Genomic DNA, 22,948 nt, shown 5'->3' with positions numbered 1-22,948 from the left:
AATATAAAGTTTGGACAAATCATATTCGTATGTACTAATATTATCATTCCTACATCCAAATCGTTGGTCTTCACGGCAAAAGAGAATAAAAAATCTGCAAGCTAAGGTTATTTTCAGTCCTCAATTTGCACCAACGATTTTGTCGCGTAAATTTGAAAACTTCCAAAAAAAATCGTACCACAATTTTCACAATACTCCAAGGGATGTTCCACTGTCATTTTAAAAATCGTAAGGAGTGATTTGGTTCGCAGTTGGCCTACTCCTATTTTAAAATTTTAAAACTTACTCTAAATTTTTATATTTAATAAAAAAAAAAGATCCTTAATTTTTTAAAGTTACTATCGTTGTAGTTTCTCTATTTTAATTTATGTGACATTATTTGATTTGATATAAATTTTTTAAAAAAAGGAAAACTTTTTTAAATTTGATATTAAAACACTGCATGATCATTTATGTAACTTTAAATTATTTCGTCAAGCATAAATTTAAAAAATTGAAGTTAAATTATTTTCATTAAAAATATAATATTTTTTTTGAAATAAACTAAAAAAATGTGTCGCATAAATTTAGACTATAATAATTTTTTTTAGCAATACTCTATCTGTTCCTTTTTAATTGTCATGTTATATTTTTTTAAAATCAATATAAAAAAAAATACATCTTACAATATTAATCAAAATTTATACCACTTGATCCTATAAAACGAAATTATGATAACAAAAAAGAAACGAAGTCAGTAACTCTTAAGAAAAGGACCTGAAAATAAAATTTGCAGGACTAAATAGTCCTACCAAACAGTACTTGATGGACCATATCGTACTTATAGGCTCGACTCGATCACTTTTAATTTTGTTACACCCCATATGAAACTACAAAATGGTCCCAATTTCCATCCCCACAAGAAAATAGTATATAATTTACTGGACCATACAGTATGGATCAGAACTTGAGGGACCATATCATACTTTTCAACAGTTCAGTGACCTTCAATTTGCCTGCGGTGTGGACCCGCTCTATTATCACCTTTTTCTCCCTTCTCGTTTCCCGATGGGTAAAACACACGTCACCTAAGTTAAAATGACTTTTTTACCACTTTCTTCTCAAAAACTGACAAATACCTTTTATTTACTCATCCATTCTAAATTCCAAATTTCAAAATTTGTAGTGAGACATATAAAATTCATCTACTTTTATTTATTAGTTCATTTGTTCCATATTAATTAAATTTTTATTAGTTTTATTATTTAAAATAGTTAAATTATTTAAAGTCAAGAGAAATATTTGAATTTTTTTTCATATTTATCCTTTTTATTAAAAGAATTTTGTAATTTCTTAAGAGTAAAGTACACTATTTAGAAAGTTATACTCCAATAAAGAACTACTTATATTTATGATTTTACATTTAATCATCATCTTTATGATGTGATTAAACAAAAAGGTAATAGAGAAAAATAAAGTTCAAATTTTATCCTTAAATACTTTTGTGTATTATTAAAAATTCAATTAATATGAAATAGAAGAAATATAATTTTCGAATTAACTAGCATTTAATTATAGATTTTAAATTAAATTAAATTTTTTTTTTCAAATATTTGTTTGATTATTAAAGTTAATTGACTTTTAAAAATTTTATTTTCAAATATTTTTTAAGTTCAGTTTATGAGGTTTTTACTCACAAACTGTTAAAAAATAATTTAGTAAAATATATTCCAAACACAACTTCATATTATAAAAATCTCTACCTCAAAAGCTTAAATTTTTAGATTTTAACTTTAAAATCTATGGTAAATGAAGTTTTGAGTTATTAATATGAAAAAATATCATTTAAGATTTTTTCTTCATCAACAAGTCTTATTTTCTACATTATGCTCTCACTCAAAGTCATTTTTTTTTTTGGTTCATTTTACTGAAGAAATATTTTTCATCAGTCATATTCGATCAAAGTTAGCTTGATTCAAGTTGACAAGAGAGAAATAAGATTTGGTGAGAGTACAAGGCGTCATGTGAAATCTACAATCGACTATATCTATTGTTAGCTTTACATATGGTTTCAAATACTCTAGCAATATATTTTATTTTTATTATATTATCCTGCCCATTGATTTTTTCACCCTTATAGTTATATCACACAAATTCAAATTAATAAAATTTAATGTTAGTGACAAATTTTTATGTGAAAATTTAAATTTAATTAAATCTCTTTTTTTATTTAAATTTAAATTTATTTGAATAATTGAATTTCAATATAAATAGACATACAAATCAGAGAAGGGGTGCGGGGAGAAGGGTAAGATGAAAACAAAGAATGGGGTGAAGAAGTACACCATAGAGTAGAGAGAAAACAGAGAAGATAGAGGAAAGAGGGTCACCTTGTTTTTACTTTTTTCTGATGCAGACATCCGTGGCAGAACAGAGGGTGACTCTACAGACTGCGACATAAAAGAGGTCAGAACAAAACAAAACAAAGAAAACAAATAAAGCAGAAGAAAATCAAGGAAAGCTTAGCTAGTGGCCCTAGCTCCTATAGTCTATTCAAAGTAACAGGAGGAGAAAAGAAGGAACCCATAGACAAGAATAGTGAGAGCAAGAAGAAACAGAGGTCTATAGGGTTATTGCTCTAATGGAGCTCAAATGGGGACCAAGTTTATGTTTTCACAGCAATTAACTGTGTTTTCTGTTTGTGGGGTTGGTTTTTCTGTGGAATAGAAGTTATTTTTGAAGAAATCTTGGTAGAAAAATAAGATCTTGAAGGTAAGAAATGAAAATATCTTGTTGATTTTTTCTTAATCTCTGTCACATGAAATGGAGACCTAGTTGGTATTTTTTGAGCAATGGCTGTGTTTTCTATGAAGAAGTCATTACTGTTAAAATCTTGGTAATTTATAAGATCCATCAAGAAGCAAAAGGCAAGAAACCAAGTTTATTCCATCTTTTGTTACTGTTTTTGTGGTGGGGTTTACTGATTATTTTTTTGTTCACTTTGTTTGTTTTTCTGTTCAGATGATTGTAATACCTCAAGGTAACAACCTACCAGCAAAAGGGGTTCTTGGTGTTTCTGGTTTTGTGCCTTCAATTTCTTCATCTTCTTCACCAGAAGCACCAATTTGCAAGAAAGATGCAAACTTTACAAGAAATGAACCAGTTTCTGTGTTGGATACAAGAAGTCCCAGTCCTTCAGCTTCATCTTCCTCATGCTCTTATGGTGGCCAACATGGTGGAAATACTGCAGTTCCCGGAGTCGGAAGTGTGAAAACTGACGGCCTTAAAGTGGAATTAGCGACGGAGCTGCAGCCATTCACTGAGGGGTTGGAGCCTGAAAAATCTGGTCTTGGATTTGGAGATTTGGATAATTTGTTGCCTGAATTTGCCGGTTACGACCAAAGTTTTCTCCGGTGGATTTCCGGCGATGTGGAGGACCCATCAGTCAGCTTGAAACAATTACTCAATGGGGATTTTGGTTGTGGAGTCTCTCTTCAAAGCTCTGGATTTGAGGTCTCAGCTACAGGTTCTTTAGCTCATTCAGATAATGTCTCTTTTTCTGGTTCAAATATCTGTCTAAATGCCAACATTGAGAAACTAAGTTCTGTCATAGATTCAATTAATAGTCGAAATAGTAACTTCGAAAACCTGAATGTCAATCCTCCTTTAGAACAGAAGCCTCAACCATTTGGTCCACGAGTAATGGCAAACCAAACCCAATTCCAGAATGTTTCTTGTGTTAACAATCTAGGCTCATCATCATATGATATCAATCAAGAACAGCCTCCGCCCAAACGCCACAATTCAGGTACCCTCGGAGGGGCTCTATTGCCTAAAGTTCCGTTTTTTGATGCCAATTGTGACTTCATGTTGAGGAAACAACCATTGGGACTAATGCAGCCACAAGTCAATCTACTGCCTCCTCACCAGTTTCAGCCAAAGCCATTGATTGTACCTAAGCTTGAGGCAGCTGGTGGTGGTGGTAATGGTAATTTGATGGTGCCTCGTCATCAATTGCAGGAACAACAGTTTATTTATGACCAGATTTTTCAGGCCTCTGAATTATTGCTGGCTGGACAATTCTCAAACGCGCAAATGATATTGGCGCGGCTCAATCAACAGCTTTCTCCCATTGGGAAACCCTCAAGGAGGGCTGCTTTTTATATCAAGGAGGCTCTGCAGTTGCCTTTCCTTTTGCCTTGCACATCCACATTTTTACCTCCAAGAAGTCCCACCCCATTTGATTGTGTGCTTAAAATGGATGCTTATAAAGCCTTTTCTGAAATATCTCCTCTTATCCAGTTCATGAACTTCACCTCCAATCAGGCTATTCTCGAAGCTCTTGGGGATGCTGAGCAAATTCACATAATAGATTTTGACATTGGTTTTGGTGCTCAATGGTCCTCGTTTATGCAAGAGCTTCCAAGTAGCAATAGAAAGGCAACTTCCCTGAAGATTACAGCCTTTGCCTCTCCTTCAACCCACCACTCTATTGAAATTGGCATCATGCACGAAAGCTTAACACAGTTTGCTAATGATGCGGGAATAAGATTTGAGCTTGAAGTTATTAACTTGGATTCCTTTGACCCTAAGTCTTATCCGTTATCCACCTTGAGATCATCTGAGTGCGAGGCAATTGCTATAAATTTCCCTATCTGGTCTATTTCAAGCTGTCCGTTTGCATTTCCTTCACTTCTTCACTGCATGAAGCTACTTTCTCCTAAAGTTGTTGTATCACTGGAACGCGGATGTGAACGTACTGAACTACCCTTAAATCATCACCTCATCCATACCCTCCAGTACTATGAGACACTCTTAGCTAGTATAGATGCTGCTAATTTATCTCCAGACATTGGTAAAAAGATAGAGAGGTCTCTCTTCCAGCCTAGCATTGAGAACATGATCTTGGGGCGCCTCCGATCCCCTGATCGGATGCCCCCATGGAGAAACCTATTTGCTTCTGCAGGATTTTCACCTGTTGCATTTAGTAATATGACTGAAGTCCAGGCTGAATGTGTTGTTAAGAGAACTCAGGTAGGAGGGTTTCATGTTCAGAAGCGACAGACATCACTTGTGCTATGCTGGAAACAGCAGGAGCTCTTGTCAGCTGTAACTTGGAGGTGCTGAGGAGCTTTTCTTCTGAAGCCAGAAGAGATTTTCTTTTAACAGCAACTACTACTAGAGGTTTTGACTCTTCAATTTGATGTCTGTTAAAAAATCAAAATTACATTGCTATCTGTGTCCCTGTACAATTTTACGTTTATGTCTCATTCTCCTTATGTAGTCTTGACTGTGTAGGCATGTGTTCCGCATTAAACAAATCCTAATTATCTTGCTGTTTTGAAATCAGGTTGCTGTATCTTCCTACATTTTCCTGTGTACCAATTGCTATCTTTTCTATGTTATGATACAATCACTAAATTCTAACAAAAATTAATATGATTTCTGGATAAGCTTTGTCTTATCCTTGATTGATGAATGCTAATATCATCATTTGGTTGTTTGCTTGGTGAGATTTGTATGAAGCTGGATAGTAATTACTTGTTTCTCTGGCTGAATATGCTTAGTTTCCTTGTTAAAGGCAAGTCTGTTCCTTATTCTCATTTTTTTTTCATAAAATGATTGGGTTGGATATTTTCGTTTTGATAGATATATTGGTAGGTTAGATTAGAACCAGATTAAAGGCATGTCTTGGACAGAATTAATCAAGAAACAATATCTTAAACTTCAGTTAAGAGTGTAAGGGAGAAACCAAGGAAGAGTAAGAAAGATTTAGGGCTAACAGGCCGGTCTAGAATAGATTTCTAGCGATTTTCAAGTCAACAACAAAGGCGAAAACTTGCTCTTCTTTCATAATCATAGTTGGGTAGAATAGGATGTTTCACCAAAGGTTTGTCTTGTTTTCTTTGTAAAGATAGTGTTGGAATCTAGTTTGACTGTATAACCATCCTTCTGATATTTCTAAATAACTCGCTCATATGATATTAAGATTTTACAAGTACATTGATTTTATTATCACGAGTATAGAGGATCGTATTCAGTTTTTGCTCTGAGACGTAGTTGACGAATTAATTGAAATGTGGCTCTACTTAGTCTGCATTCAGTTAAAATTATGCATGTTTACGAGTTGCAAGCCTATACTCCACAAAGTAGCTACATGCCCACATATATCTATTAGTCGTGCTGTACATTGTCACTAGTTTTGCTTCTGTTCTTTTTGGTGCAAATCACAGGCAACACATCTAGTATTTGATTGCTGCTATGAAGGAACGAATTCATTCTTCTCAAATATTTTATTTTTTGCTTTATTTAAGTCGAGAATCTATTAGTTACAACCTCTTGATCTTCACAAGGTAGGGGTAAGACTGCGTACACAGCACCCTCCCTACACCACCCTTGTCGGATTACATTGGATATATATTGTTGGTTTAATTTTTACTAGGTTTTTCTCTAAGTATGAGCTGATATTTGATAAATCACTTCTACTGTATACACAATTGTAGTTTTTCCATATAAAAGGAAATAAAGAGGAACAAAATGGTCCTTACTTTTGTTTGTCTGTTCTTTCTTGGCATGCATATTGTTTTCTAAAGGTATAAAATTATTTTTACTATTTTGTTTTGTTCATCTCATCTAATAATCTCTCAAGTACATGTTGCTCAATTATTCATTTCTATGCCTATTGTTATTTTCATTTTATGAGACTCTTTGTCTCACTTTATGTGATACTATTTCCTTAGGGCGACATGGCCGAGTGATGAGGCGGAGGACTACAAATCCTTTTTTCTCCAGTTCAAATTTGAATTTGGTTAAAAAAAACACACATTTCTATGTTTTCTTATAGTGACACAAATGTTAATGCTGTATGCGTAAGTTTATAAATTTCAAAAGTCGTATAACAATGTTACTGCTGACATGTTTAAATTCTCAAATTTTAATTTTTTTTTTTTAAAACTCGTTAAATCAAATTATGCTAAAACTATACCAAGCAAAGAAAATTTTTCTACGATCAAGAGTGTGGGCTTGTGGTTAACGATATAATCTAAAAAATGGGAAATGATATTTTCGTTAGCCTGAGTTATTGAGTTCCTGTTGTTATAGTAGATATTGGATATAAAATAAAATAATTGAGATGCACACAAATTAATTCAAACGCCATCATTGTTAAACTGATAAATTTTCTAAAGCCATGTAGTTAGAGCATTCTTATTAAACTATGGCCCTGAATTTGGAGTGGGTGAAAAAATAAGTTGAGACAGCTTAGTATTACATTATTATAACAACTTTGTATTATATCATTGTTATATTATATTTAATAAGTGTCGTACGTCATTAATTCCATCATTCTTTTGAAAATACGAAGTCCTAATCATTATTTTAGAATGGTGGTAGGTAATTAGGATTACATAATGCATGCTAAGTTATTATTATACATTTCATTCATTGTATTTGTTATCATCATCTTGAATAATTTAATCCATCCACTTAACCAGACCACATGGGTCATGTTTGATTGAACTCAATAATATAATCTAAAATTTTGTGAATTTCAAAGTAAAACTTTATCTCAAATCCAACGTAGACCACAAGGCAAGTGGACATGAAATTCATTAGTAGGACCAATATTTTGGATAATATTTTATCCTTGGGGAATTGATATAATGTTGAACATGACAAACATTAATCATTTAATTATACAACCTACCTCAAAGAAGCTAATACAAACAATATGTCGTTTTCATTTTTGAAAGACTTCAATATTAAACTTGATAAGTACCTTTAATTTAGGCCAAAAAGGATATAAAAAAATAAACTTGTCAATTTTAACAACCCCCTCCAACCTCCCCCCCACCAAAAAAAAAAGAATGCTTAGTTCCAAAAAAATTGAGATCAATTATATGAATTCTTATTAATAATATTGTAAGAATTTATTACAAAATTGGCTACTCCAACATTGGCTAGTAATTTACTACATATTTTTTTATTCAAATTTGGGATCGATAATATGGGCAAGCTTGCATCAAAGGAATTAGATTTCTCCAACAAGAGAACATGGAAACGAGATGTATGATGAAAATAATTTTTCATGAAAAATATAATTAAAAAATAATAATAATATTAGCGAAAGAGAGTGTTTATGACTTTCTCCCTGACAAAAGTCACTCTCTTTTTCGAAATAAACATCATAAAATAATTTTTGTCATGAATTTTTTTTTCCTTTAAAAAATGACTTTTATCATATCAAAAAATCTATGCAAATTTCAATTTAATCAATAAATTGAATCGAAAAAGTATTATTAATTTATTTGTATCGGATTATTTACATAATGATTTGAAAATGATTGTGTATTTTATGTTATCTTATCTTATCGGTTAACAATTTTCTTTAAATTTCCTTAATGATTTAATCGATAACCCAATAAAATTTGTTAAATTTACCCTTTTACCCCCAATAAATTACTAATTTTTGCTGGTTTCAAATAGATTATCTAGTTGTGTTAAAGTTTTTCTTTTGATTCTAGTTCTCCGCTACTATCCACTATGGGGACATTTTTATTTTCTTTCACTTCAATTTCACTTGTTTGATAGTTTCTTTCCTGATCAAAGATAGAAAAAAAAATCGAAGCTTTCAAGAATATTAGATTTCGAATGCTGTTAGGACGGATAAATTAAAAAGTAAGAACACTTGAATTCTACAACCTACATACTTCTATATATCATGTAGTATCGCATGTTCCTTTTATATTTTATTTCAACGTTTGAAAATATAAATTGCTAGTTAATATCGACTAAATTAATAATTAAATCACGAAGCAACGTTAATGACTGTGAAATAACTCATATCTTAATAGTTCAATTATCAATTTAATATATTTATAAATCATAATCTAATGAATTGAATCGATAGTATTTTAAATCAAATCAAATCGATCGATATACCCAACACATTCCATGACTATAAGTGTTTCACTTTCTAGTAATGAAAAGAAAATAATCAAATGGAGGCTATAATACAAAATGTGAAGGTCTAGAGGCAAAGCCCATGTGATGGAGTAAGGGAGGATGAATGTGATCCATTGAATATTAGTTTTAGGTGCTAAAGTGGTCCATCCTTAGCCCATCCAATGGGATGATAACATTTCTTTGATTTTGGCAGACATTCTTCTAACTAGATTGTGGTGGATTGTTTTTCTAAACTTATTTTATTTATATATATAAAAAAAAGGTTTTTGATTTTTTTCTTAAAATGAAACTTGGTGATTTTATATCCATCCTTTCTCTTGAACTGATAAAAACAAGTGATGGGCAAAGGGTAGTGACACCAAGCACTTTGGTCCTGTCTTTCTCTCAATTCTTAGACATCTAATGATGACACAACTTGCAAAAATTGTAAAATGTCTATTCAATTCTGTATTGGTTTGCTTCATATATATAAATTTATATTGGCAGTATAAAATTTATATTTTAATACCCTCTTTGGAACTAATGTGAAGTTAATTAAATATGGGATCTTTAGAAATTCATGCAGCCCTAGCAAAAATATGACACAACAAAGAAATATAATATAGTCTAACTAATTGTGATTAGTGTTAGGTATTTTAGCACGTTCACTTCTAGTACTTTTATTTTCATTTTGAATAATATTAGCCTGAGATAGATTTTAATAGAATAACATGATCAATAAGAATCATATAATCAAGTAAATTTCAGTAAAACATATTCGAAATTTGATCTTGTAAAGTTCATAATTTCAGTAAAAATGTTTAAAGTTGATCCACGATATCCGAAAGCCTGTTATTGGCGACAACATGGTTATCAAGTTAGACATGGCCAAAGCATATGATAGAGTCTCCTGGTCTTATACTTGTCTGGTACTGAGAAGGATGGGCTTCGGTGAGACCTTTATTGATATGATTTGGCGAATCATGTCTAACAACTGGTACTCTGTTATCGTTAATGGGTCTAGACATGGTTTTTTCCACTCCACCAGAGGGCTCAAACAGGGTGATCCTCTTTCTCCCGCCTTATTTATTTTGGGAGCGGAGGTGCTGTCAAGAATGTTGAATAGTCTTCATTGTTACCACTTCTACCGTGGTTTTCATATGGAGAAAAGAGGCCCACAGATTAATCATTTGAGTTTTGCGGATGACATTATCATCTTTTCCTCCGGAAGGAGGGAAATTCTTCAAATTATCATGAAGACCTTGACTCTGTATGAAAAAACATCGGGGCAGCTTATAAACAAGAATAAGAGCCACTTCATGATGCATCCCAGTGCGCTCCAAGACAATGTGGAAACGGTGAAACAGGTTACGGGTTTCACTCAGAAGCATAGTCCCATTACCTACTTAGGATGCCCTCTGTACATTGGCAGGCAGAGAGTCATGTACTACACGGACATGGTCTCTAAGGTTGTCAACAGAATTAGAGGGTGGCACTCTAAAATCCTCAGCTACGGCGGTAGAGCTACACTCGTGAAATACGTACTTCAGTCGCTCCCCATTCACCTTCTTTCGGCCATTACTCCCCCCCGTACCACTCTCAAACAGATTGAGAGAGTCACCGCTGATTTTTTCTGGGGGTGGAAGGATAACAAAAAAAAATACCATTGGGCTTCATGGAAAAAACTTTGTTACCCTTATGACGAAGGAGGTATTGGGTTAAGGAGAACTATAGATGTGTGCAAATCTCTCCAGTTAAAGCAATGGTGGATCTTTAGAGCTAAACAAACGTTGTGGGGTGAGTTCCTTAGAGCCAAATACTGTCAGAGAGCCAACCCCATCATCAAAAAATTCCATTCTGGCCAGTCGCTTGTGTGGAAACACATGATGCACAACAAACACATTGCCGAACCTCACATTCAATGGAGGATTCACTCGGGTTCATGTTGTTTTTGGTGGGACGATTGGCTAGGTATCGGACCCTTAGCCAACTATAGGCAGGAGTTGGGAAGAGCAAGCAATGCTAGGGTGGCTGATTTTCTTATAGATGGACAATGGAACATCGATATGCTAAATCAATTGGCACCAGCGCAACTAGTTCCTCTTATCACTTCTTCCACACTTCAGCTGCAAGGAAACACACCGGACCAGGCCATTTGGAAGCTGAATACCAATGGAAACTTCACATGCTCCTCGACATGGCAGCTTGTGAGGGAACATAGGACCAAGACACTTTCCGACCATTACACTTGGCACAAAAACATCCCCTTTAAATGCTCTTTTTTGCTGTGGAGGGCTTTTAGAGGCAAGCTGCCAACGGAGGAAAAAATCATTGCATTCGGTCAGGTTTCCACTCCATGCTATTGCTGCCACAGTCCAGGTCCAGACACCATAGAGCACATTTTCAGCACGGGCCACTTCGCTAGGAATATTTGGCGCTACTTCTCTGACTCCCTAGGGATAAAACATGAAGCCACACCCCTCAAACATCTTGTTATGAGTTGGTGGCTTCACAAGTACCACACAGAAGCTCACAAACTTATCTTTCACTCCACCCCAATATTTATATGTTGGAATTTGTGGAAGAATAGGTGCGCGAGCAAATACGGGGGAAAGATTTCTAGCCTGGCGAGAGTGAAATTTGCCGTTTTCAAAGACATCTCTAATCTACTTAGACTCGCGTACCCCTATATCCATTGGCCTTCGAACTGGATCCACACTATTTCCTACATAGATAAGTGTGCTCATGAAATGAAGATCACCCAAGTCTCGTGGACTAAACCACAACTCGGTTTCGTTAAGCTGAACACTGACGGAAGCGCGTTGGGTAATCCGGGGTCAATTGGGGGGGGGTGGTATCTTAAGAGATCATATGGGTAGATTCATCTTCGCCTACGCCATACCGTTAGGGGAGGGAACCAACAATCAAGCCGAACTAGAGGCGGCAGTTTATGGGCTTAAATGGTGCATTCAACAGGGCTTTCAGCACGTTATCCTAGAAGTCGACTCGGAGTTGATCACTAAATGGATCAATCATCAGACGAAACCTCCATGGAACCTTCACCGGATAACTCATGACCTTGTTGATATTTCCGAATTATTTGTTTTCTTTTCTTGCAAGCATGTATACAGGGAGGCAAACTTCACTGCGGATGCTCTCTCCAAGCACAGTCACACTCTTACCACTCCAGGCCACTACACCACCCTCCAGCAGCTACCTCGGGGTACACGAGGATACTACATGCTAGATAGAGCCGGCCTACCTAGCTTTAGACGAAGGAAGACCAAAAGGATTAAGAAGCCTCCATGATCTACTACTAGTGTTGCAGCATTGGATTGAGCGCCCAATTGCAGTGTTTGTCTCCATGCTATATTTTTAGCCATGTTATTTGATGATCCTCGTTGACGCTAAAATTTTGTTGTATATAGCTTTTATGAGGATTCATCCCCAGTTTTATTTAGATTTTTCCTTTATTTTATGTAAAGGGCGAGTCTCCCTTATTTATGCTTTCCTAGTTTCTGTGTATCGAGAGGAGTCCTCTTCTTTAGGTGCATAGTTTCTAGGTTTCCTTTTCGTGTGTTTGTATCGGGGATGAGTTGGCTGACCTTAGTAGGATGACCGACTTATGAACCACCATAGGATTGGAGGTTAGGTTTATGTCCCCCTCCGTGTATTTTTCTGTTTTATGTATAATAAGGCTTGGGGGTGTGCGGCTCAACCCCTGGCTGTGCACGAGAGGTGGGAGCCTCGTGTAGGGTCTGTTCCCGTAAAAAAAAAAAAAAAAAAAAAAAAATATTAAACTTCAGACAATTTTTTTTTGATGTTTGGCTTTCACAAGAACACACTTTAGACGAAAATATCCGAATCAAATATGAATTTTCAACTTCAATTGTTTACGTCTCAAGTTACTCCAAAAAGCGAATAAACTTACAATTTTTAAAATTTTTTTGAGTATAAATGAAAAGGCGACACCAAAATGGGGTATTCTTTTGCAAAAATATCCTTCTTTTGGAGTCTTTAATTTTGTACTTCAACACTCTTAACTGAAAAATAAGAGGAAGAAAATACCACTGAAATCAAAACAATAAACAATTTTTTTGAAAAATATAAATTTATATTTCTGTATCATAATCTCCTGCAATCATGTTGAACACAACCAATTTCTAAAGAACTTTAATACATGTGCTTTTGCGGTCAAAACTTTCCAAACTCGACACAAAAAATAACCAAAAACACATGAAACTCTACAAAAACATGCACTCTGTTCAACTAAAAAAATGGATAAAGAACATATGCCTCAAAAAGTATTAAACTTTAGTTTCTAAACACTACAATTTTTTTTGAAAATGCTACACAATTTATGTCGCGTGAAATACAAGTCCAATTTCAAAAGATAAAATACTTTATGAATATTACAAAATTTATGTCGAGTGAAGCAAATCTAGATAGATAAAAGTACTTTAATCCATAACCTTTCTTGAAATAAGCAATAGAAACAAAAATTAAATATATAAGACACCAGAGACAAAAATTAATCATGAGTCAATTTTAAGAGCAACCCATGCAAAAACTCCACGAAGGAACCATATTGGGCCTACTGCTTTCCCCCAAATTAAAATTGGGCTATTATAAGTTCTCAGTTATAGTTACTGGGCCGTAAGTAAAGCCCGTTAAAAGTTTCTGGACTATTTCCTAAACATCAAAACCGGAAAAGAAACAAGGGTCCCACATTTCCTTCTCTGCAAGACTGCAAGCAGCAAGAACCTTGGAGAAGGGGGCAAATTTTCAAACGCTAACCTTTATATAATTCTCCAAAATTTTCTAAACCTCAAAGAAATAACAAAATCCAAAATGCTTTAAAACCCTAGATTTCAGTCAAATCGAACCCAAAAAAGGTTAATTGAAGAAGAAAAACAGTTTTGATCGTCAATGGGGTTTTTCAGAAGCACATTTACATTTGTTGTTGGTACGGGTTTGGGTGTCTACTTGGCCCAAAACTACAACGTCCCCAATATTCAGAAGCTCGTCAACACTGGACTTGTTATGGCCAAGCATTATGAAGAGAATTATCGCAAACCCAAGAAGAGGGATGATGAAAATTAGGACTATTCGTTACGGCGTCGTTTGTTGAATCACCAGGTGCTTAGTTTTTGAATTTTAACTACTATGTAACCGTGGGGGTGGGGTGGATGGGGAAGGGGTTAGCAAATTAGAATTTTTTGGGGGAATTTGAGGAAGTTTATTGAATTTTTCTCAGTTTTTATCAATACGATTTGTCAATGAAAAGAAAGTTTTCTTCTGTTGCTTTGATTAGATTGATGTTCCTTTCGTTACAATCTCGTTGGGTGGTGGAAACAAAGGAAAAAATATGTCTTGTACTTCTATATGTAAATAATATGGGCTGAATTTTGTATTGAATACGGATCTATATAGTTGTCTCTGATTGAATTGGGATTGAGGTGGTGTAGTTGATTGAGAGAATAAATTTTAGATGGAAATTGTCCAGTGAATAATAAAGCCAATGGTGAGGAGATTTGTGAAATATGAGAATTTGGTAAATTCAATGAGCGTCTGTCTCATTTGTTGGCAGTTAAGTCTCATAATATACTGAGATGAATGCAATTTGTGAAAGGGATAAGTAATTGTAGGGCTAAGACCAGCTATGGAATTGCTGGATGAGATTACATGCAGTAATATTCCCTTTTGGATGTTTTTTTCTTCTTTCAGAATGGGTGGGATTTTCTCTTTAACAATCACAGTTAATGCATCTTATTTCACCACCAGCTAACCATTTATTAAATAAACAGTAAGGAAATGCAAACAAATGCATGTAGAAAGCAGACCTCTATTCCACTAAAAGGTTCTAAAGCCCATTCTTTTAACAAGTTGAGTATGGTGTTTTTGTAATTGATATATTTCATAGTTGTGCCAGTCTCTGACTGAATCATTTTCTTGTCGATATGATGACTTCCACGACTATACAACCAAAAACAGAATCAAAGTATTTGCAACTTGTGGTAGCATTGATCTGAGGAACTTCATCTGGTTATGAGTATTTCAAGTTGTATTTTGTTTGGCAAACGGTAACCAGTTTTTTCCATAAGTTTATATCTTGTTGATGTACTACAATTATTGCTGACAACAGAAGAGATCTCATTCTCGATTGATACCCCTAATGTCCTATATCAACATAAAAGTGCAAGGGGATAGAACGAAGTTAATGATTTATCACAGTAAGTGATGGTTAAATCATTTGGAAGTGTTCGTAATCTTTCACCTCCCTCATTCATATATCTGTTATGAAATCAGTTTCCAGGATTTACTTATCCAACTTTTCCTTAGGTGGAGATCAAGCAGAAAAAATATATGCAGCAAAATCCCTAACAAGTATCTCAAATATGCAATCTGTCCTGACCAAGAAAGAATAAGTGGCTGTTGAAACAACTTATGTGATGAAACAGTGAAGGAAACTGATTAATAACTTATCTGGAAATTTTGTTCTTCTGCAGTATGCTTGTGGTTAGGATCAGCAATGATCCTAGCTGACAGTGTTTTATGCTACTTGTATTATTGAAGCATTTGCAAGCATTAAGAATGATTAAAAATGCTTCATTAGTATTAATGTCATCAAGTATTAAACTTACTGTTCATGTTTGATTGAATAATTTTCTGGTAAAAAACAAGCATTTGTGTGCAGGAGATAGATGATTCAGAAAGGGTGAGTGTAAGTTAAGCTTAATTTAATTTTCAAAGTACTAATTGGTGTCAGGTAGTTTGGAAAACATGTTGATCCTTTGGTTGAAAAAATTGCAAAAGTAGTACTTAAAATGATTCTCAGTTCTGATTTAGGCATGCCATCCACTTATTAGCTGTCCATATGTGAAATAGTTTTACAATGAGAGAGATGAGGTTGGTGATGCAAACCTTGCTTAAAGCTTCAATTCCTATTGTTTATGACCAGACACTCTTGAGAGTTATTTCTGCACTCAGTTTCTGGGACCCCATCTGGATTGGAGCAGATTTAAAGGAGTTTTGAGGACTCTTCCTTTCCACATCTATCAATTTAGATATCCGTGGCACTCAGAAGGTGTGTTTCTTGACTTGGTTGGCAGCTGGGAGCAGTTTTGACAGCTGAAACTTGATGAAGAGTAGTATAACATATACCAGTTGGTGTTTATGTGTAAGGTGTGGACCACCTCCTTTTACATTGTCACGTAGTATCTCGCTTGTTCTTTTGATGGAACACCTTTAGATGGTTTGTACTTCAATGGGTGATGCACGCACTGTGAGGAAGCCTGTTCAACTGAACATTTTAGAAGAACGGGGAGAAAACAGAAGGTGTGGGATATCACCCCACTAGCGCTCATTTGGTTTGTATGGAACGAGAGAAATAGGATAGCTTTTGAAGGAACAGAAAATGATTTTGTACATTTAAGGAATAACATTTTCTCATCAGATATTATTTCTTTTTGGTGCACCCATGAGATTCCAATATGTATGGAAGGTTGGGTGTCTGATATCGCTCTGTAGGTTTTGTACTTCTTGGTATACCACTTGTATACCAGAGTTCTCATCCCATTATAAATGAAATTAGTTTACCTTATCACAAATAAAAACATGGCTAAAAGAATTCTGTCCTTATTTACTAATAACCTTCTCTATGTTGATGCAAATGAGTCCCTATGTGGCTCAAGCAGGCTAGATCGTGGAGCAATCTGTTTGGGTTTGATTTCTTGTCTCTCTTCTTATGTGCTAATAGTGATACTAATATTGTTTTACTGGTCATACTAATGTCGACTTCTTTGGATTCTTGCTTGGTTTGGTGGGTTCTTCCTTGTAGTGGTCTCAAGAATATGGTTGTGTATTTAAGATTTGACTCAAGGGTGCAAGTTGTCCTAACAGAATAATTTCGCTATTGTCTCTATGTTTGGAAAGATGCAGAGCGAGCTCCTGCGTCCTCTGTGTTATAATAGGTATTGAATATTTTCTTTTTGTGTCTAGAGGCTTTCTTTAAACTGCTGTTCTTATGTAAGTTCTCAATTATGTGCAATCTCTTCTTCAAGAGTGTGCTCCTGTGTTATTTCGGATGCTTATGTTCTTCGATGATCTAACTGATGGGACCTCTTGGTTCCGGAAACTTGATAAATATTGAATTATGCATCGTTGATAGCTGCTGAGTACTCCTCTATATTTGGTAATATCTCTATTTTTCTTCTCTGCATCTGTTTTCTTTTGTTTACAACACACGCCTACTTGATTTTGTTTGTTGGGTGGAGGGTAGACCATACAGTGACCATAATAGAAAGATTAGATTAGGAGAGGTCGGTGTCCAGTTATGCGCTGCTGTGTCTGTTGTTTCTACTGTTATGTGGATCTTCAGCTTTGAGGAAAAGGGATGTTTTTTTGCATCCAGTGATTTCTGGGGTATGGTGTGGGATTTTCCAACTTCGCACTTGACTGGGCAATTGGTTGGTAGTTATTTCAGATAGGAGGATATTATTTAACCTTCAACTTAATTATTGGTTAGCACAACACGTTATCTTCATCATCAAACTCTTGCCTCACTGTGAAATAGTCAAAAACTCATAATGATTTAAATTCTTACAGCTTACTGGAAGTCATTGTCTTCTGTATTCATTAGGATACAGAAGATTGCTTGAAGGGTTGGAAAATATTTTTTGTATTCATTAGGATAATTTTCAAGTTCTTTTTTTGTGATGTTTTTGAGCAAGTATCATGTGCCAATTACATAGATGATTGCATGCCTTTTTGTAAAGTCATGTATCAGGCTAAACTCTCTAGATGCTCACAGTTGTGTACCGTGTATACTGGAGAATTGTCTTCTGTATTCATTAGGATACAGAAGATTGCTTGATGGGTTGGAAAATATTTTTGTATTCATTAGGATAATTTTCAAATTTTTTTTTGAGATATTTTTGAGCAAGTATGATGTGCCAATTGCATAGATGATTGCATGCCTTTTTGTAAAGCCATGTATCAGGCTAAACTCTCTAGATGCTCACATTTGTGTACCGTGTATACAGGAATATTGCTTGCATAAATAATTATTACCTTGCAGGCTTACACAAATAAACAGAATTTGGCAAAGAAATAACTGAACAATTGTAGGTCATCTTTGCAGATTTTGACACTGGGGATTGAGTTGGAACATTTCTATGTTATTTTCATAGGGAAAATTGTGATGGAGTTATTATTTAGAGAACAAGCTAGATTCTTGATGTGAAACAAATAAATTTTGGTTGTATCTTACAAAAAATAAAAATAAACAAATATGATACTATTGCAATAGAACTTAAGCAGCGTCTTTTTTCTTTTTCCACTTTCAGGCATTTTCTTCTTAGTCCACAGTTAGATACAAGTCAGATGAACTTTGGGAAGTTGGAGAACAATTTGAGGGTGAGCTACTACTGCAGGAGAGGTAGTCTACCTCTTTGCTATGGTACGCCAATGATCAATTTTTTCCAATTGATCTGGTGATGAACTTGGAAGTGGTTGTGAGCGAAGAATATGGAGAATACTTTCTGCTTTCCCCAGAAGTAAGATGGCAGAGCGGACACCTTCTGCTCTCTCTTCGATGGTGCCATGGTGGCATCGCATGGATATAACTCTATGAAGGTTGGTAAGACAAGCACCTGTTATATCCGCAATCATGGTTGACAATCTGTCAAACATGGTTTTGTTGTTCTTGAGCGCTTTGCTATTAGAACTTTGCAGAAGAGTTTGACATACTCTGTACATACAGTTTGCTGCCAACATATTGGAAGGCCATTTAGAAGGTGATTCCTTTAAACAAGCATTCGAATCTTTCTTTCTGAATTCAATGAATCTCTGCTTTGCTTTCTCAGAGAGTCCTTCAAGCACAGCTTTTGGATTTTCCCCTTCAATGGCAGTTTTGCGGAGATCCACGTCCAGCCACTTGTAACATAAGTCAACTTCTACCCACACTAACTCTGCCGCCTTCCTGATGTATGCTAGGTCTTTTCTGCTATCCAGGTTCTCTTCAACAACTTTGATGTACATGAGACCTTCATACACACTCCTTATTAATTTCTTTATTGAGTGGAAATCACTGCCTGGAAGTGCAATTGCAATGCTTGTCAGTGTCACTACAGGAAGAGCCCAGCAATTAGGAGGTTCTTCCGAGTCTAAAGAAGGAATTTTAGCATGGTCGAATTCGTGCACTCCCCTGAATCCAGGTGATGACTTTACTTTCTCCAAAAATTGTATTAGATGTTTAGGCTGCTCCTTTTTCCCCATTCCTATCCAGTGGTCTACCACATCACAGTTGCTTTGCATCATCAAATCAATTAATACTTCCTCTCTTTCGAGGTGTAGAACATAGTGGCTAAGATCTGGCTTTAGACTAGCTTGTGACTCTATATCATGACTCGACACCACATTTTTGCATTTCAGCATCCTGGTTGCTTTCTGACAGCTTATCAGTAACCAACTCACAGAGAAAGTGGAAATGAGCCGAATTATCTTACTGAGCGACACCATCAGAATCTGCATGCAGATGCAGATGTCGAGAAGTTTGTTTTTTGTTTTATGAGCGAATTTTCTTCCATGCCGGCCACAAATTCTGAAATCCAACGGGCATTCTTTCCTCTTAAGCAGTATACGGATCCAATAGGTTGCCATCTATCGTACAACCAATCTTTCCCATCTCTTTTAAAAGCTGATATCTTTGTCTATGGTGGAGTATTTGAGAATTTCTTGCAGAGTGTTTCTACTATGGGTATTTTGGTGCAACCATATCTATTTGTTTCTTTGACTCTCTTTCAAGCTATTTCCACTATTTTCCATACTCTTTCTGGTAGTATCTTCACTGAAATTTGTCCACTAACTTGATTTAGCCATGGGTGATTTCACTTGTTGAATGATGTTAGAAAAGTCAGTAAGATGGATGATGGACTTTGACATGATTATTTATTTGAAAGCTGGTGAGTTGTATTATCTCTGGATGATTTCCTTTTAATCGATCGTGAGGGGGGTTTCCACTTTATTACTCAGGTATAGTTGGCTTTGATTGCTGGAGGGACTCCTCAGATGTGTTTATTATATTAAGGGAAAGGGGTCATATATGCCAATAAACTTTCCAAAAATGTCTAGACATCCCCCCATTTGAAGTTTGGCCCATTCATGTCCTCGCCGTCTAACTTTTTCGTATATATATACCCTGTAAACCTTAGTTGCTTTGCTGGAAATAACCAATCCTTTTTAAAAAAAAATAACATTTGGAATTGCCACATGTCATTTTTATTAAATTCATCCTCTTAATATCTGAAAATATTCGACCCAAAAAAATCATCCCTTTTAACCCAAAATCAAAGCCCTCAATGTGGAACATCTTCTTCATTACAAGCCGAAAGAAGCTTGCCGCTAGAATTTCTAAGAAGATTTATAGCTTGAAGGAAGAATGCTCTCAATTATACAAGCTAGGTACTGATTTATTCAGTCAAGTCAAGTCTCCTATATTCGATTTTGTTACATTTTTTAGTTAGGTTAGGGTTGTCTAAATAAAGTCGACCTAATGAGGCATGTGTGGGTATTTCATATGTCTACCAAAATCACATGAAATCTATTGTTTAATGTTAAAGGATGTACTTTTTGTGTCTTTGTTGGCTCTGTTTTATTTGTGTTTTGGTGGTCTCGAGATGATGTTAGTCTTTTAGGGTTTACTTTATTACATTTTTGTAGCTTTTAATGTGTTTTATTTGATGTGGTCCCTCTGATTTTATTGTGAACTTACTTTTTCTTTCATGTATTTTTGAATGATGATTGATGAAGTTGATATTGTGTTCAACTACGAGGGTAATTGGGTCATTTAGCCTAAGTTGGTATACACTAAGAAATTGGTGCACTTTTGACATAATTTTGACCCTGAATTATTGAGTCACAAAGATGTGTATGATGAGTTTACTTTCAAGCGAGGGCTTTCTCGGGTGAAATAATTGACAATCACTAGGGCCTCTGGTAAGTATTATATAGTAGATGGGTATGATGGCATTATGGCCATCGTTAGCCTATTGTATGAGCAATTTAAAGCTGTCAAACTTCTTTGTTGTGGAGGAGAGTGAACTCACGGTCTTTGCTCAACATATTACACACCATATTAAAACATCTTTTATAGATGTTGAGTTAGGTACAGATTGTGAACAAAGTGTTGATTTTGATTATGAATGAGATCTTTCTAAGGATGAAAAATATGATAATGAGTGGATGTATCCTATTAGTAAGGAAGGGAAAGAGTAGTAGGTGATAGGTTGAAAAACTACAAGGAATTGCAAGTTGGAATGTCATTTAACGACATAAAAGAAGATAGGCAGGTTGTGAATTATCATGAATTAGCTAACAAAAGGGTTTTGACTAGAATCAATTGTGATAGAACTAGATATGGTTGTGAAGAGGGGTGTCCCTTTAGGCTTTTGATTTCAAGAGATGACAAGACTGACGAGTTTAAGATAAAGACTCTCATCAGTAAAACACACATATGAAGAGGTCTTTTTTAGTCCTAGAGTTGATTCAACCACCTTAGCTCAATATTTCAAGAACAAGCTTCAAAATAACCCCAAATACAAGGTAAAAAATATGAAAGGAGAGCTTGAAAATAATTTTAACTTAAATGTGTCTCAATCCAAATTTAAAAGGAGTAAGTGTATGATTCTTGAGAAGTTGGAGACTAGTTTTGTTAATGACTATAACAAGCCTGAAGCCTTTGCATAAGAGATTAAACAATCTTATCCCGAAAGTGATGTTTTTATAAATATCTCCAGGGATGCCTAGCAAAAGTTTTTATTTATTTATGAGGATGTACATATGTTTTGATGCTCTAAAAAGGGATGGAAATCTAGTTTGAGGCCACTAATTGGACTTGATGGTACATTCTTAAAAGGTAGATGTAAGAGCATGTTGTTGGTTGCACTAGGACACGATTCTATGAATAGTTTCTTTCCACATCATGGGCAATAGTGGACAAAGAAACAAGCTGGACATAGGATTGATTCTTTGAGCTATTAAGGGGGTCTTTGAACGTTAAAGATGGTGCAAGAATCATATTTATTTCAGACATGCAAAAGTATGATTCTCAGTTTTTACTTTCAGATTCTATATTTTTTACTATCAAATTCTCTTATCTTTTAATTTCATTTCTCAGCCATATATCTATCACGCCCCGAAAAGGTACCCTAGGCGTGATCGACACTCAGAAACCATCTCTGGCCTCCGAGAGAACCACTTGGTCTCTCACTCATTCGTTCATCAGCGAAAGACTTAAGTGAAAATAAGAATACTTATGTGGGCTCGCCATTATCAACATCAAATGAAAGAAATAATTCTTAGAAGAAGTAGTTTCAAAGGAGAACTACTTCAATTATATCATCAAACTCTGTCTATGAAGCCTCTAACACTATCAGACGGTGCCAATGACATGTTCATGACTACCTCAAAAAACATAATACTCAACAATAATAAAAGTAGAAAGAGTTCCTCCAAATACAAGATTGACTCACTAAATAGCTAGAAAGTAATGATTTTCAATGATGCGCCTATTGAGGATCTCTAACACCTGTATCTGCATCATAAAACGATGCAGGTTGAATGACGTCAGTACATTGAATGTACGAGTATGTAAAATGACAGGAAAGTAAGGACATATATCAAGAAACTCCTCTCAAAAAGACTCGACTCAGAGCTTAATATCATCTCAACATCAATATGTAATGCAAGTTTAAAAATAATAATAATAAGGAATGCTTACTCAGTTAGGAGTTTTTTTAACCGACAACCATCACTTATGGGCTAGTAATGATATAACGAAGCGATATCGTTGCCATGTCCATCCAATACCTTGCCAGGTTAAAGGACATCACCATCCTGGATCCAATCATTAAAGTCTTCTTTTTGGGACTTAAGAGGTATGGCCTCCATCCTACGCTAGCTAAGTAGTTCTGGTGTTTGAGTTAATTGAACTTTTACCCAACTCGGTGCTTAATACTACTCCCAA

General features: G+C 35.1%; 2 protein-coding genes and 1 pseudogene across 2 annotated transcripts; 2 read left to right on the top strand and 1 right to left on the bottom strand.

Annotated features, from left to right (window-relative positions):
• The first annotated feature begins 2,284 nt into the window (after nt 1-2,284).
• Nucleotides 2,285-5,328, top strand: LOC129889872 (scarecrow-like protein 22). The gene is made up of 2 exons (XM_055965334.1): nt 2,285-2,751; nt 3,001-5,328. Exon 2 carries the CDS (start codon nt 3,001-3,003, stop codon nt 5,104-5,106), a length of 2,106 nt encoding a protein of 701 aa, XP_055821309.1. The 5' UTR covers nt 2,285-2,751; the 3' UTR covers nt 5,107-5,328.
• Nucleotides 5,329-13,651: 8,323 nt separating this feature from the next.
• LOC129889871 (uncharacterized) lies at nt 13,652-15,221 on the top strand. Its single transcript, XM_055965333.1, has 2 exons — nt 13,652-14,061; nt 14,917-15,221. Exon 1 carries the CDS (start codon nt 13,852-13,854, stop codon nt 14,023-14,025), a length of 174 nt encoding a protein of 57 aa, XP_055821308.1. The 5' UTR covers nt 13,652-13,851; the 3' UTR covers nt 14,026-14,061; nt 14,917-15,221.
• Nucleotides 15,222-18,272: 3,051 nt separating this feature from the next.
• On the bottom strand, nt 18,273-19,800 carry LOC129889868 (uncharacterized; annotated as a pseudogene).
• Between the last annotated feature and the right edge of the window lie 3,148 nt (nt 19,801-22,948).

This window comes from Solanum dulcamara, chromosome 5 (assembly GCF_947179165.1).
Source record: "Solanum dulcamara chromosome 5, daSolDulc1.2, whole genome shotgun sequence".
Taxonomy (NCBI): Eukaryota; Viridiplantae; Streptophyta; class Magnoliopsida; order Solanales; family Solanaceae; genus Solanum; species Solanum dulcamara.
The sequence above is the reverse complement of the archived record's forward strand: the minus strand, read 5'-3'. Positions and strand labels throughout refer to the sequence as shown.